The sequence below is a fragment of the Lepus europaeus genome, chromosome 13 (assembly GCF_033115175.1).
Source record: "Lepus europaeus isolate LE1 chromosome 13, mLepTim1.pri, whole genome shotgun sequence".
Lineage (NCBI taxonomy): Eukaryota > Metazoa > Chordata > Mammalia > Lagomorpha > Leporidae > Lepus > Lepus europaeus.
This window is the reverse complement of record NC_084839.1, coordinates 40,586,392-40,602,941: the sequence shown is the minus strand read 5'-3', so window position 1 is coordinate 40,602,941 and position 16,550 is coordinate 40,586,392. Positions and strand designations below refer to the sequence as shown.

General features: G+C 46.0%; 1 protein-coding gene across 1 annotated transcript in view; it reads right to left on the bottom strand.

The window, feature by feature from the left end:
- The window catches only part of SLC3A1 (solute carrier family 3 member 1), a 41,540-nt gene extending 25,588 nt beyond the window's left edge, over positions 1-15,952 (bottom strand). The window contains exons 1-4 of the mRNA XM_062209374.1: positions 15,519-15,952; positions 10,519-10,698; positions 10,218-10,372; positions 5,055-5,180 (exon numbers count right to left, since the gene is read on the bottom strand). Coding sequence (XP_062065358.1) covers positions 5,055-5,180; positions 10,218-10,372; positions 10,519-10,698; positions 15,519-15,924 — 867 coding nt within the window. The 5' untranslated portion in view covers positions 15,925-15,952. The remainder of the gene's footprint in view (positions 1-5,054; positions 5,181-10,217; positions 10,373-10,518; positions 10,699-15,518) is intronic.
- Positions 15,953-16,550: the final 598 nt, after the last annotated feature.

Here is a 16,550-nt window from a genome sequence, read left to right as displayed (position 1 = left end):
ATTTTGAATGCTGAGGTTTCTCACCCAGAAAATCCAAAGTTTGCTCTTGAAAAATATTTACTTTGTGCTATTTATTCCCTCAATCAGGTGAGAAAAGAGAACTTCGGATTTTAATTGCTAACTCTCTTTGGTCTGGTTAAGCTCTCCTGGGATGCTGGATGTGAAAATGGGCAGAGACCAGTTCCGCCAGGTGTAGGTGACCCATGGAGGCGTCATGGACTCTGGGGACAGAACAATGTGTCTGTGATTCCTGTCTAACTCCGATGACATCACAGTCCTGGTGTTTCCACTGGGAATGTCTGAATTCTTTTCTCCTAAAACACCACCCTGCTGAGTGAGAACAGAACCAAGTCAACAAGCCTTTATTTTTGAGGTGGCTGAAGTTACTGGGCCCATTTACCTAAAAAGCCAAGTCTGTAAGACATCCTATGGAAAGTGACATAGCGCCTGGGCTGTCCAGCTCAGGAAGGCGTGAGGAAGATTTGAGAGGCGTGGAGAGAGACCTGTGTCTGCCCTCTGCTGATCAGCCAGAGAAAGGAAACGGAGGTCTGGGTAAAAGGCTTTGCTGAGCCCTGCAGCAGCAGGCAGCAGTAGTCCTTGCCATGCTGTAACTCGCGGGATCTCCCCAACCCTCAGAGCCCCAGCTTCCTCGCTTACCAAATGAGGGCTCTGAAGGGCAAGGAACAACCAAAGTGACTGGAAAAGTACAAAATACACATACAAATAGGAGCAGTCGATCGATCGATCCCTCTGAGAAGGTGTCCTGACTTTTCTACCAGAAAGCATTCAAGCCCCAACGGCCCAGGCCGGGCCACTGGGAAAAGGAGGAGAGAGGGAGAGGGGGTGCTGTAGGCATGGTGACCTCTGCTTGCCAGCCTCCCGCTGAGCAGACCTACTGGAATCTGCGGGGAGTGAAGAGGAAGGCGCCGGCTCCCTGAGCACGAGCTGGTGTGTGGGCAGGACTTACTATCCAAATGCTCCCAGGAACTCTCCCCACTGGGCTGCAGATTGTTAACCTGTTTAACCCTTTGGCAGAGATAAACACAGCTGGGGGTGGGCAGCGGGTGTCAGAGTCCTCTGCGTGTGAAAGGTCCCTTTCTGGGAGCTCTTTGCTCCCGCCTGGCCGCAGCTTTTAGTCACTTCTAATGGTAAATCCGCCAAAGCAGCCCAACAGAGAATGTTTAACCCAGTACTGGGCCATCTCCAGAGGGGATCCATGCTGGAAGACTAGTGAAGAAGCACCCTCCTCACACACTCCCTCACCGGGCTATGTGGAGCAGAACAGCTGGGTTCATCCACAGAGCAACAAATGTGTTGACTGACACATTTTTGCAGCGTTTATCACATAGGCTTACACATCTCCAGACAATGCAGCACTGTTGCCACAAGCAGCCTGGAGAAACCACTGGCTGATAAACCAACAGGTTTACTTGTGAATTACCAACTGCAAACCTCCTTGATAAAACTGCCCCGGAAGAGGGAAGTACAAAAAGAAACTTTGCCTCAAAGCAGGCCTGGGGCTGCTGTTGAGAGGGGAGATTCAAGTTCCAAACACGGAGTCTGACTCCGCTCTGTAACTCTCCATGTGGGTTACTCTACTTCCCTAAGCCTCAGTTTCTTTCCCTCTAAAATGGTCATACAACGGCATAAGTAAGAGTTGTTCCAAACACAACATCACCCAGATAAAGCACCTGGCACACAGTGAGTTCCAGTAAGTGCGTGGGGAGAGAGGAAAGGAAGTGGTGGGCACGTCAATGAGCCTTGGCGGTGGAGAAGGGGCAAGTGCTCATCCCACCTTCCCCCGCTCGCCAACACAAGGCCACCACATAACTGGTACCTATTTCAAGAAAAGATCCCAAAGCAATTCATCTAAATCCTAGAAAATTCCAACATAGTCAGTAAAATGGTTTGAAAACTAAGGAATCTATAAGAATAATTGTAACAGAAGAAGAGAAAGACTTTTACTCTGAAAACTGCAAAATATTTAGCATGTAAATAAATGGGAAGACATCCCATGTTTCTAGGTTGGAAGATAATATTGTTAAGATGGCAATGCTCTCCAAACTGATCCACAGATTCAACACAATCTCTATCAACATTGCAGCAGGCTCAGCAGAAATTGACAAGCTCATCTGAAAATTCATAGGGAAATGCAAAGGATTCAAAACAGTCAAATGTCGAAAAAAAAGAACAAAATTGTAGAACTCCCACTTTTCAATTTCAAAACTTACCACAAAGCTATAATAATAATCCAGAGAGTGTGATACTGACATAAGGAAGGACATATGGATGAATGGAACAGACTGAGAATCCAGAAATAAACCCATACATTTATAGTCAACTTATTTCCAACCAGAGTTGAAAGATAATGGGGAAAGAATGGTCTTTTTATTGACATAGGTTGAGGTAACTGGATAGCCACATGCAAAAGAATAAAGATGTGCATCATAATAGCAAATTCCTTACGCTCAGACCATACATAAAAACTAACGAAGAAATGGATCAGAGATCACCTAAAATGTAAGAGCTAAAACTATGAAACTCAGAAATTATGTGGGGGCCGGCACTGTGGTACAGTGGGTAAAGACTCCGCCTGCAGTGCCAGCATCCCTTATGGGCACCAGTTCAAGTCCGGCTGCTCCACTTCCAATCCAGCTCTCTGAGATGGCCTGGGAAAGCAGCAGAGGATGGCCCAAGTCCTTGGGCCCCTGTACCCGTGTGGGAGACCCAGAGGTTCCTGGCTCCTGGCTTCAGAGCAGTGCAGCACGGGCCATTGTGGCCATTTGGGGAGTGAACCAGTGGATGGAAGGCTTCTCTCTTTCTGTCTCTTTGTAACTGCCTTTCAATTAAATAAATAAATCTTAAAAAAAAAAAAACAGAAATTATTTGCAAATCATATACTCAAGCTATATAAAGAACTCTTACAACCCAACAAAAATAAAAAGACAAAAGATGATTTTGACTAGAGTCCTCTGCAGTGAAGATATACAAATAAAGTATAAGCACAGGAAAAGATGGTGCACGTCACTGTCCATCAGGGAAGCGTGAATATCAGCCACAGAGAGGCATCACTTCACACAGAACCGGACGACTTCCGTGAAGGCAACAGTAAGTGCCTCAAAGTGAGGAGGCAGAGAAACTGAAACCCTTGTACGTTGCTAGTGGGAATGCCAAAAAGAGTTCGGCAGTTATACAAACAAACAGGCACAATTACATAAACACAGATATATAGCTAGATAGTGTATGATTCCACTTACATGAAACGTCCTAAATAGCAAATCAGTAGATTAGTGGTTGCGGGGACCCGTAGGAAGAAAGTGGAGGGGCCCTGGGGGGTGACCGCTGATAAGCATGTGGTCTCTTTGGGGGATGATAAAAATGTAATGATAACATGGTAATGGTTGTGCAACTCTGTGACTGCACTAATTACACACTTGGAAAGGGTGGATTTTATGGCATGTGAATTGTATCTCAATAAAACTGACATTCAAAACTGAAACAAAAAAATCAAGAGTTCTAGTGCCCCTGCTGACTCTGATCTGGCCACTTCGCATCCTCTTTTCGGCTCCCTTTGGGAGCTGCAGAAAGACAGCCACGGCCCTGCGCTCCATTCTGCCTGTGTCTCCTCCCCACAGACCTACCTCAGAGCCTGCCTCGCTCACCTAAATCCCCACCCCCCCACCACAGCCCCAGCAGCAGGATGACAACCACCACCACACAGCTTTATCGGGAATTATGCACCAGGTAATGTTGGAACTGCCACCATCATACAGGTGGGAGCCCATCAGAGCTCACGTGGGCAAGAGAGAGACCTGCAGCAGCTCAGCACATGCCCCTTACAGCAGCATTCAAGGCCTGTCGGGTCAGCCCTCCTCTCCTTCCCGGGCCTCAGTTCCCTGACTCTCATCCTCACTTCACTCCAGCTATCATACTGGTAGGATTGCAGGATAAAAATGTAGGACACCCAGTTACATTTTAATTTCAGGCAAGCAATGAGCAAATTTTTTAGTGGAAGGATGTCCCAAATATTGCATAACTCGTTACTTACCTGAAATATAAGAAAAGTACTGGGGTTGGCACTGTGGTGTAGTGGGCAAAGCCGCCACTTGCACTGCCAGCATCCCATACAGGTGCCGGTTCAAGTCCCGGCTGGTCCACTTCTGACCCAGCTCTCTGCTATGATCTGGGAAAGCAGTGGAAGATGGCCCAAGTCCCTGGGCCCCTGCACCTGTGTGGGAGACCCAGAGGAAGCTCCAGGCTCCTGACGTCAGATAGTTGCAACTCCAGCCATTGCAGCCATATGGGGAGTGAACCAGAGGATGGAAGACTGACTTCTCTCTCTCTCTCTCTCTCTCTCTCTCTCTCTCTCTCTGCCTCTGCTTCTCTGTAACTCTGCCTTTCAAATAAACAAATCTTTAAAAAAGAAAGAAAAAGAAAAGATCCTTCTACTGGCACTTCGATGCCCTTCCCCTTGGCATTCACCACCACCTGAGATGTAATCTGTTAGCCATCTGCTTTCCTGTCAAGACACTGGAGATTCCTTGAGGGTGGGGCTTCTTTTATTCCCTGCTGTCTGCTGGGTGCTTGAATAGGATCTGGCATCAAGTAGACAACAAGTTAATATTTACTGAGTGAGTACAGAAGTGCTGTGTATGAGTTATCTCAGCTATTCTTCCCAGGAGCCCTCTGAGACAAATAAGGCCATCAACTTGTTTCCCAGGTGAGAGACCAGACACACAGAACAGCCAAAGTACACACCCAGAGATGAGATGCAGGAGCCTGAGGCCAAAGCCCACAGTGTGACTTACCTCCCTATACCAGCTCCGTGTCATAGGCCAAGAGGTAATCCAGAGCTAGAGTAGAAGTTTCTGCCTCTCTTCCATTTAGATCATTCTGGGTTAGATGAAGGCAGGAGCCACTTACACAGCTAAGTGTCTATATTGGCATCAAAACAATTTATCCCAGAATTTAATGATTTTGCCTACATAATGACTGCTCAATGCAACCATTTATCTTCACACTAATAGAGAAGTCTGTGTGGTGTCTATACTCACTTTTATTTCTTCTTGAACATCAGGGTTGCGGAAATTCAAATCTGGTTGCTCTTTCAAAAACTGGTGAAAATAGCACTGGTTTCGCACTTCATCAAAGTGCCAACTGGAGTTTCCATAAACACTTAACTAGCAAACAACGAAAACAGCACATCAGTTATCTGCAATTATTTAGAACTGCCCACAAAGGAGCTACCATTGTCCTACCCGGCCCCCTGCGGGCAGAGTGTGTGGATCCTGAGTCCTCCTTCTGGGAGGAGTAACGTCCCACATAAGTGATTGTGATGTATTTGAACAGTAGAAGCTGCTCACAACCATCAGAACAGCAAACCAATGCTCTCAAATTCAAGACAAGACCAAGCTCAGAAACAGACATTATTAACATATTTGTATTCCACTTCCTGTCCAAGCTTTTGACTCCTGTTTATGAAGAAAAACAAATGATGGGGGGAATTTGGGAGAAAAATACATCCCACTAGTCTTGGAGCTTGAACCCAGATCCACTGAACGTTTCAAGTGTATCCCCCAGAAAAGTTATCAGAATCCTTCACTTAAAAACTACTGGCTCTCAGGAATAAGCAAACCTAGCAACTTCACGTGCTGCCACCCAGCAGAGCATGCCACTGTGGCTGAAACGCCCTCTGTTTAGAAATTCTCGGGCCGGCGCGGCGGCTCACTAGGCTAATCCTCCACCTTGCGGCGCCAGCACACCGGGTTCTAGTCCCGGTCGGGGCACCGATCCTGTCCCGGTTGCCCCTCTTCCAGGCCAGCTCTCTGCTGTGCCAGGGAAGTGCAGTGGAGGATGGCCCAAGTCCTTGGGCCCTGCACCCCATGGGAGACCAGAATAAGCACCTGGCTCCTGCCATCGGATCAGCGTGGAACGCCAGCCACAGCATGCTACCGCGGCGGCCATTGGAGGGTGAACCAACGGCAAAAGGAAGACCTTTCTCTCTGTCTCTCTCTCACTGTCCACTCTGCCTGTCAAAAATTAAAAAAAAAAAAAAAAGAAAGAAATTCTCACTTCCTCCAAGACATGATTCTCTCTGGCTCCTACTTCTCTGTCCCCTCTGCAGACTCTTATGAGTGAGAGTTACTGGGGCTCTGTCTTTCACACTAGAGGCAACATCTGGAAAACATTTAAAAACTGGGGTGTTCTGCACAAATCTTAGTTGGAAGACCTAGTCATATTGGGACGTTTCCATGACAACCACTGATGGAAACTGAGTAGTAGCTGCTGCTTTTCAAGGAAATATATCCTCGCCAATCACCACATGGCCCACTGGGGCATACGCCAGGAGAAGATATGTACAGTAAATATAACAAATTGGTATCCAGAATACAAAAAGACTCCAGAAATTAAATTTCAAAGGGACAAACAATGTAAAAGAAAATCGAGGAAAGAAATCATACACAGGTATTTCACAGAAACGGAGGTTCCAGTGAATAAGCACAAATAAATGTTCAACATCATTAGTAATTAGATAATTACTACATTTGTAATTAGATAAATCACCATTGGTAATTAGAGAAATGTAAAATTAAGACTTTAATGAGGTACCACCTTGAGTTCATTTGAATGGCAAAAATCGCAGAATCTAGCAATATTAGAAATTAACAAGACTGCATTTCTATAGTGTTGGAGTGGATGGAAACGGGAACAAACACTTTGATAAATGAATTTGACATTGTCTGTTACAGATGAGCATAAAGTATCCTGAGTAGTCATTTCACTCCTAGTTATCTACCTTCATGGGCCCCGAGATAAGCAGAAGAATGAACATGTTCACGTGATGTTATTAATAACAGGAAAAAACTGGGAACAGTCCAAATGCCCACAAATGAAAAAGAAAAGTAAATCATGGAACATTTACACAATGAAATATCATACAACAATGAAAATGCATGAACCACAGCTACTGGAAACTACATGAATCAATCTTAAAAACAATGAGTGGGAAAAAGCCAGTTCCAGAAGACTACATGTAGCATGAAATGTTCATAAAATTAAAAACAGGGCAAACTAAAACACAATTCCTTAAAACTTATACAACATACGTGACATATAGGCAAAACAAAAGCCAAAGACTTGGAAAAATCCAAAATTCAAGGTGGTGACTGCCTCTGAGAGGAAGCACAGGAGGGACAAGGGAGTGTGCGCAGGTGGTACCAACAGTATTGGCAATGCTCAAGCTTTCAACTGGGGCAGGGGGCTGGGCATTGATTAATACCAGCTATGTCATTATCTTTCAGGTGAGATACACAATTAAACAGTTTTATTCAGGTATAACTGAATGACCTGCACTTATCTGAAGTCTATGGTCTGACCAGTGTGACATATGTGCACCTGTGAGACCAGCACCACAGTCAAGTAGTGAACGTATCTGTCCTGTGGCCCTTCCCTTCCTCTCACCTGTCCCTACATCCATCCTATCACTTAACAACCACGGATCTGCCTCCTGGCACAATGGATTAATCTGCATTTTCTAGAAAATCACATAAGTGAGATCATAAAGTACAAATCCTTCTTCTGCCAGACTCCTTTTCCCATGCATATTTGGAGGGTCACCCATGTCGTCACAGGCACCAAGAGTTCATTCCTTTTCCCGGCTGAGTGGCCTTCCATCGTGTGGTCCCACCACTGGGTATTTATCATACATTACATTTAGGTTTGTATGTGTTTACTATTATCTTAGAAAACACAACCCAATGAGCTGATGGAATGATGGGAAACTAGATGCCAGAAGAGGCAGCTGTTACTGTCTTATGGGCAAGAGATAATGTAGTTTGAAGTATGGGTGGCAATTTTCAAAAGCAGACTAGCGAGTTGGACAAACGTCACCCAGTCTTTAACCTTTAAATTGCTACTTGTGCGACCTCCATCTGCCAATCTGCAAAATAGGGATTAAAACCTAACTTGGGGGCTGGTGCTGTGGTGCAGCAGGTTAAAACCCTGGGCTGCAGTGCCGGCATCCCATACAGGAGCTGGTTCAAGTCCCAGCTGATCCACTTCTGATCCAGCTCCCTGCTAATGTGCCTGGGAAAACACCTGAGGATGGCCCAAGACCTTGGGCCCCTGCATCTATCTGGGAGACCCTGAAGAAGCTCCTGGCTCTTGGTTTCGGATCGGCTCAGCTCCAGCCATTGCAACCATTTGGGGAGTAAACCAGCAGATGGAAGATCTTTCTCTCCCTCTCTCTCTCTCTCTCTCTCTCTGAATCTACCTCTCTCTGTGACTCTTTCAAATAAATAAAATAAATCTTAAAAAAAAAAGACCTAACCTGGGAGGAGCAAAGTGAGGATTAATGAAGTAATAAACAATGCAGTGATTGCTGAGTAAATATTTGCTATTATTATTATTATTATTTTAACAAGTGATTAGTTGGAGAAAGAAAAATGAAACCAGTAAAACTGCCAGGACTTGCTGCTGGCCTACCCTCAGGCTCCCTGCTGGCCCCTTTCACTGAATTTGGAAGACAGGAGATTGGGGGAGAAGATCATACAGTCGGCCTTGAAATGTGGTCTTTCCAAGTGTCTCTAAGTCATCTAAAACGTGATGCCCGGGACCAGCATGCTTAAATGTTTATGCAGAAGGCCAAGAAGAAAGGACAAGGGACTGGAGTGGGGAGAGAGAGTCCAGAGAAAAGGCTACAGAGAAAGCAAACCAGAAATGGTGGAAGATCGGGCCAGGTCAGAGGTGAGGTGCCAGATGAAATACAGGATGGCCAGTTAAATCTGAATGTCAGACACATAATGCATAATTTCTTAGAAGTATGATCTATGCGGAATTTTATATTAAAAAGTGTGTATCACTTAGCTGGCATTCAGATTTAACTGGGTATCCTGAATTTTTGTTTGCTAAGCCCAGTTATCCCAGCAGGAAGGACAAGGCCTCTGTTGTATAACATGCGTGTAGGAAGAAGGAAGGAAAGGGGGCAGGCAGATTGACAGCTTCTGTTCTCTGTAGAGTGCAGCTTGCTGCTGCGTGTGGAAGGAGGGGAGGAGGAGGCAGGTACAGTGTTCAAAGAAATGGAGGGAGGGTGAGTTGTTCAGCAGGACTTAGTAAAATTGTTAAGACTGAATGACACTTCTGGTGGGGACATGAATGTGTGGCCTCTTCAGATACCAAGGTTTGATCAAAAAGAATGTAGATAATTGAGTTCATTTATGGTTCAGGGTTTTTTTTGGACAGGCAGAGTGGACAGTGAGAGAGAGAGACAGAGAGAAAGGTCTTCCTTTTTCCGTTGGTTCACCCTCCAATGGCCGCAGCAGCCAGGGCACTGCACTGATCCGAAGCCAGGAGCCAGGTGCTTCTCCTGGTCTCCTATGCGGGTGTAGGGCCCAAGAACCTGGACCATCCTCCACTGCACTCCTGGGCCACAGCAGAGAGCTAGACTGGAAGAGGAGCAACCGGGACAGAATCCGGAGCCCCAACTGGGACTAGAAACCGGGGTGCCAGTGCCGCAGGTGGAGGATTAGCCTAGTGAGCTGCGGCACCGGCCAGTTCAGGTTTTGATGGGATTGTCAGCAAGGCAGAGGGTTCAGAATAGTAGCAAAACATGGGACAGAGAACCAAATGTAGGCAGGACAGAAGTGAGGGAAGAAGAGGCCAGCAGAGCACATAGGGTTTTTGTTTGTTTGTTTGTTTGTTTTAATATTTATTTCTTTGAAAGGCAGAATTACAGAGAGGCGGGGGGAGGGGCAGTTTCCATCTGCTGGCACTCCCCAGATAGCTGCAGGGCTGGAGCTGGGCCAAACGGAAGCCAGGAGCCAGGAGCTTCCTCCAGGTCTCCCATGCGGGTGCAGGGGCCCAAGGACTTGTGCCATCTTCTACTGCTTTCCCAGGCCACAGCAGAGAGCTAGATTGAAAGTGGAGCAACCAGGACTCGAACCAGAGCCCATAGTGGGTGCTGGTACTGCAGGCAGAAGCTTTACCTGCTATGCCACAGCGCAAGCCCTGAGTACACAGGTTTTAATTTGTCATACAATGAAATCTGAAACCTAGATGTCATTTGGGAAACTTTTTCTATTTCCTTGGGAAATATTTTTCCCTTCCCAGAAACCACAACCATTCAAGATTTTCCGTAAAAGGGCTTTTTACAAATAACCAGTTTCAGCGCTGCCAATCTCTCTACTTTCTCTCTGTAAATGAGGTAGGTTGGTACTTACCCAGTTGTTGGGTGGAGTGGTTATGCCATTTTCATGGGCACAGTCATGCCAGATATAATAATCAGTATACTTCCCAGTCCGTGTCCGACTCAACTGAAACCAAGCGTGTTTATCACTGGTGTGATTTGGTATGAAATCAATGATTAGTTTTAAACCTAATAAGTAAAAAACATTGCAAATGACAGGAAAAGATATTAGAATAACACATGCAGTCAACAGGGAAATGTTTTAAGTATGCACTGGGAGTAGGAATTCTTTTCCATCTCTCACCTGGAACCCACCCATCTTCCATGAGGTTTACCTTTATCATGGATGGCTGCCAGCAGGTTCTCAAAATCTTCCATTGTTCCAAAAATAGGATCAATTTCTCGGAAATCTTCAACACCATATCTAAAATCTTTGAGGGATGATTTATAAAATGAAGTAATCCAAATGGTTTTTATATTTAAAGTTGTGATATAGTCCAGTTTATCTTGAATACCTGAAGAAAAATTCAAGGCTATAAATATATCCTACTGTGTTTGCTTTTTTTAGTTGAAGGGTTGAAAATAAAGATCAGCGGTGTGGCACAGCAGAGGAAGCCACTGCTTGCCATGCCAGCATCCTGTAGCAGAGTGCTAGCTGGAGTCCCAGCTGCTTGCTTCTGATCCAGCTCCCTGAATCACAGCTGGGAAGGCAGAAGAAGATGGCCCAAGTGCTTGGGCCCCTGCCACCCATGCAGGAGACCAGGAAAGAGCTCCTGGCTCCTGGCTTTCACCTGACCCAACCCTGGCTATAAAGCCCTTTTGGGGAATGAGCCAGCAGATGAAACATATTCTTTCTCTTGGTATATGTGTGTGTGTGTGTGTGTGTATCTCTGTCTCTGTCACTCTGCCTTTCAAATAAATAATTTTTTAAAAAATAAAAATGTTTGTATAAAAGGCATACATACTTTGAATTTTATTGAACTTGAGTAAAATGCAAATAGCAAGGTCTAGCTCTACAAATGACATCAAGTAAGTTTTCTAGCAACAACCTTTGCCCTTCAACACAGCCATACATTAAAAACATCTGCAGGGGGGCTGGCAATGTGGCAGCGGGTTAACACCCTGGCGGGAAGCACAGTCATCCCATATGGGCGCCGGTTCGAGACCTGGCTGCTCCACTCTGATCCGGTTTTCTGCTATGGCCTGGGAAAGCAGTAGAAGATGGCACAAGTCCTTGGGCCCCTGCACCCACATGGGAAGAAGCTCCTGGCTTTGGATTGGCTTAGCTCTGGCCACTGCAGCCAACTGGGGAGTGGACCAGCAGATGAAAGACCTCTCTCTTTCTCTCTCTCTCTGCCTCTCCTCTCTCTGTGTAACTCTGACTTTCAAATAAATAAATAAATCTTTAAAAAAAAAAAAACATCTGCAGGGATGGGTGTTTAGCCTAGCAGTTAAGACACTGGCTGAAATGCGCACCTATCATGTCACAGTGCCTGGATCCAAGTCCCAGCTATGCTAATTCCAGCTTCCTGCTGATAGGCACTTGGGAGGCAGCAGCTCAGTAGCTAAGTTCCTACCACTCATGTGGAGGACTTGAACTACGTTCCCAGCTCCTAGCTTTGGCCTGGCCTATAGCTCTGGTTGGTGCAGGCATCTGGGGAATGAATCAGCAGATGGGAGCTCTCTGTTTATCTGTCTCTTTCTATCAAACAAATAGTTTTCTAAATTTATGGCTTTTTCATATTTTACATTGAAAACCAAGACCACATTATTATTAATGTATTCTATACATGGTTCTCCAGCACTTGATCTAGATCAGCTATTAGGCTAAGTGCCAAAAACCAAAGACGACTCGCCCATGGCCCCTGAATGCTCACACGGTCTAAGCTGCGGGCTAACATCCTAGGGGCTACGAGACTCGGCCGCATGTGGTGAATGAGCACTTGCCATGTGACCAGCCTCTAAGGGTAAGACACACATCAGGCTCTGAGACCTAATACAGAAAGAAAGAACGTAAACTAACTCATTTACATTTTGATATTGATTACATGTTAATACTATACTTGGAATATGTTGGATTAAAATACATTATTAAAATTAATTTCAGTTATGTACTTTTTAGTTTTTAAAAATGTGGCTATTAGAAAACTTACAGTTTCATATGTGGCCCACATTGCTTTTCCTTTGGACGATGCCGGTCCAGGATGTGTAAATGGACAGGAGCGGGATGCTGACCAGACAAGGTTAACACTTTTGGAAGAGCTGCAAAAAGCGCTTTAAGGACGCCAAGAAGTTAGCCTCTGACCACCTGGAGCAGAGGGAGCTGAGAGCTGAGACAGAAAAAGCCACAGGAGGGTGCGGGCCAAGGGGGCCAAAGTGAAGGGTTTGCAGACAAAGCAAAGGAAAGGAGTAGCCAGGCAGACAGGGCTTGTCTAAAAAAGGCTAAGAAATGCTGCTCGGAGTACAGCGAGGACACAGACGGTAAGTTTGTAGCAACACTTTCTCCCATTCCCAGACTGTCTGTAAACTAGCTGAATGTGGATCTTTTTTCTTTGGCTGTCACACAGAGCAAGCCAGGAATTTGTACAGAGGAGAATTTGAGGCTCGCCTGACAGATTATGGAAGTCAAACTCTTTGTACTTGGGACCTGGTAGGATAATTAGCAAATACTCTGTGCTTCGCTTCCAGTTCAGAGCCCTAAATGCAGATTCAGAGACTTGTGTCTGCTATTTTTACCTTCTTGGTGGTGCCCAGGAGGTTTTGGAGCATCAGCAGGAGGCAAAAAAAAAAAAAGGTTGTGACGGAAGCCAGAACAGCAGTGCACTGGATTTTAAGAACAGGCACAGAAGATGATAAAACAGCTGCTGCAGACACAGAGTAAACAAGGGGTCCTGGCCCCACAATCTGGGGGCGGGGGATATAACCAAAACCAAACTGAAGCTGCACTTTAAATCCCCCTGAATCCTCAAAGATAGTTACCTGCTGATTACAGGAAGCAGCCAGCCCCTCAAGGACAAGCTAACAGGAGGGACACACAGACGAGGAGAGGAGAAACAGCTATCTTTGCTGGAATGTGGGGTCTATCTAGGAATTTGGGGTCTATCTAGGAGATCACGAAGGCAGGGCCAAGCAATGGGGAGCGTATCTCTGGATTTACAGATTTCGGCTTTATTCAGTCAAAACCTCACTTTGTTAAGCACTCTGTGTCAAGGCAGCAGGTGCTGGGGACACCCGCCGGGGGGAAGGAAACAAGGCAGTTTCAGAGAGCACCATAAACACAGGCCAGCACACGGCAAGAATGCAGGGAGGAGAGTCCACGCTCTGACTGGGGAGATAAGAGACCAGTGAAGGCCATGTCTGAGCTGCACCCTACCCACAGTCAGACTATGCCCCCGTGAGTGAGGTGGAAACAACAGGAATGTGAAAGAGAATCAAGTCTGTCCCTAGTTCTGCAGGGAATTTGGAGGTTCAAGAGTTCTCGCATAACACGGTAAAGAGAGTCCAAGCCCATTCCTACCTCCCACACTTACAGCATCTTGTTTCATTTTCTTCAATTATCAGTGTAAAAAATCAGCTTGTTTATGTATTTGTTTCTTATTGTGGTCCATTATTAGGATGCTGCAGCAATCAATGTGCCCAGGACAGGCCCAGCTTTTGCCTACTGTCTGGCTGTTTCACTCTTAAAAAAAAAAAAAAAAAAAAAAAAAAAAGCAGGGGCTGGTGCTGTGGTGTAGTGGGCTAAGCTTCTGCCTGCAGGGCAGGCATCCCATATGGCCACCAGTTCTAGTCTTAGCTGCTCCTCTTCTGATCCAGCTCTCTGCTTTGGCCTGGGAAAATGGTAGAAGATGGCCCAAGTTCTTTGGACCCTGCACCTGCGTGGGAGACCCGGAAGAAGCTGCAGGCTCCTGGATCTGGATCAGCTCAGCTCTGGCCATTGTAACCATGAGAGAAAAATCAGTGGATGGAAGACCTTTCTCTCTCTCTCTCTCTCTCTCTCTCTCTCTCTCTCTCTCTCTGTAGCTCTACCTCTCAAATAAATAAATAAAATCTTTACAAAAAGAAAAAAGTAAAAGCCCCACCAGAGCCGGGTGGGAAGGTGGGAGGAAGGCAGGCGCGTACTCCTGCCCAGTCCTGGATTTTGTGAACGTATGGGAAATGAACCAGCAGACTGGAGTTCTCTTTCTCTCTAGTCTGACTGCTATGTGTCTCTGTTTACTTCTCAAATTAAAAAAAAAAATCTTTTTTTAAATTTTAAAGTGTTCTTCTTTGAGCAATTAATTATAAAGATGGTCTACATATAACACTTAAGGGAATTATTAGCTTAACTTTTAAAAAATATATTTTCACTTCTATTTTCCTACTAATACAGATATTAAGCATTCTTTTTTCAAAAAAAAAAAAGATGTATTGGGGCCGGTGCTTGACACAGCGAGTTAAAACCCTGACCTACAGCACGGGCATCCCATATGGGTGCTGGTTCAAGTCCAGGCTGCAGAGTTAGAGTGAGAGAGGGAGAAAGAGGTTGATCTTCCATTTGTTGGATCACTCTCCAAACAGCCACAACAACAAAGGCTTTAGCAAGCTGAAGCTTCTTCAAGGTCTCCCATGTGGGTGGCCAAGCACATGGGCCATCTACTGCTGCTTTCCCAGTGCATTCATTAACAGGGAGCCAGATTAGAAGTGGACTCAGCGCCCATGTGGGATGCCAGTGTTGCAGGTGGCAGCTTAACCCACTGTGCCACCATGCAGCCCCCTGTTTCAAACATTCTGAACTCATATAGAGAACAATGCACTGCTATGCCTTTTTTTCTTCCCTTCATTTCTCAGGTTTTACACTTTAAGACAGTCTACACCCTTTTAAAGACACTACTTGATTTTTTTCTACAATATTATTTACTCTTTACTCGTTAAGAAACTCTCGGCCAGACTGCTAAACAAGCCACATCCTACACTATGACTGAGGGATCCACAGTCATCGGTCTGATATTCAATCACAAAGCACACACAAGCAGAGGAGAGACGACAGGAAGAAACCCGCTTTGCATGAGAAGTCAGAGCCGATGACCAAACAAGCAAATGGACCTGGTGGGCAATAAATTAAACAACTCCTCTGGCTCAGAGTCCTTCAGCAAATAGCCTTTCATCAAGTAAGAGAACTGTTGGATGCTGCTGAGTTGATGTTTATTTTAATACCATCAGCAAGGAGAAACTTGGCTGATCAGTCAGATTGGAATGTGCTTACCACACAACCCAGGCACAGTCTGTTTTCAAGGAATGAGAAAACAATAAATCAACCTTCTCCCAGCTGCCTCCCTGAGCTATGTCCCACACCCACCTTTCAGGTCTCCATTGCCATCCTTGTCGCTGTCCTTGAATGACCTCGGGTAGATCTGATACATGGGCCCTGCCTGCCACCAATCAAGGCACTTTGGAGAGATGGCGATGATGGCTATGGTGGCCCCAATGAGCACGAGCACAGAAACCACGACGAGCCAGAAGAGGATCTCCCGGGGCACACGGTAGCGGGCCTGGCCCGAGAACTGGAACAGCACCTCCTTGGGCATTCCTGCATAGGGCTGGATGCTCTTGGCATTGGGCTCCTCTGGCCCAAGGATGTGCTCTGAGCTGCCTGGATCCAGGTCCAGCTCTGGGATGTCTTCATTTTGCACAAAGCCATTGTTTGTCTGGCATCCTTTCATATTCATCTGGATGGAGTCTCTCTTGCTTCCATCCTCAGCCATGTCTCACCTGCTTGAGCCTCCTGTCTTCCTACAGTGAGGAAGGACAAGTGGCTTGCTGAGTGCTTTGTCCTGTTAATGAGCACTACAGGGGTTTATAAATAAACCTGGCTGGACAAAGTCCAGCCAATAAAGAAAGGGTAAAGGTCAAGGGAGTTTGTGCCTGTCAGGCTGACAGTTAACACCACTCACAGGGTTAGTCCCAAAGTGAGGCCAAGGCACAGAGGAGGAAGGGTTCCATTGCAATTTAAGGTGATACTCAGATGAGTACACAAACATCCACAGTGATGTTATCCACACTAGTCAAAAGATGAAAACAGGGGCCTGCACTGTGGCGTAGTACGTTAAGCCACCATCTGCAATGCCAGCATCCCATATGGGCACAGGTTCAAATCCTGTCTGCTTCACTTCCTATCAAGCTCCCTGCTAATGTGCCTTGGAAAGCAGTAGAAGATGGCCCAAGTACTTGGGCCCCTGCACCCATGTGGGAGACCCGGATGAAGCTCCTGGCTCCTGGCTTTGGCCTGGCCCAGCCCTGGCTATTGCTGCCATGTGGGAAGTGAAGCAGCAGGTGGAAGATCTCGATCTCTCCTCTCTCTCTGTAACTCTTTCAAATAAATAAATAAATC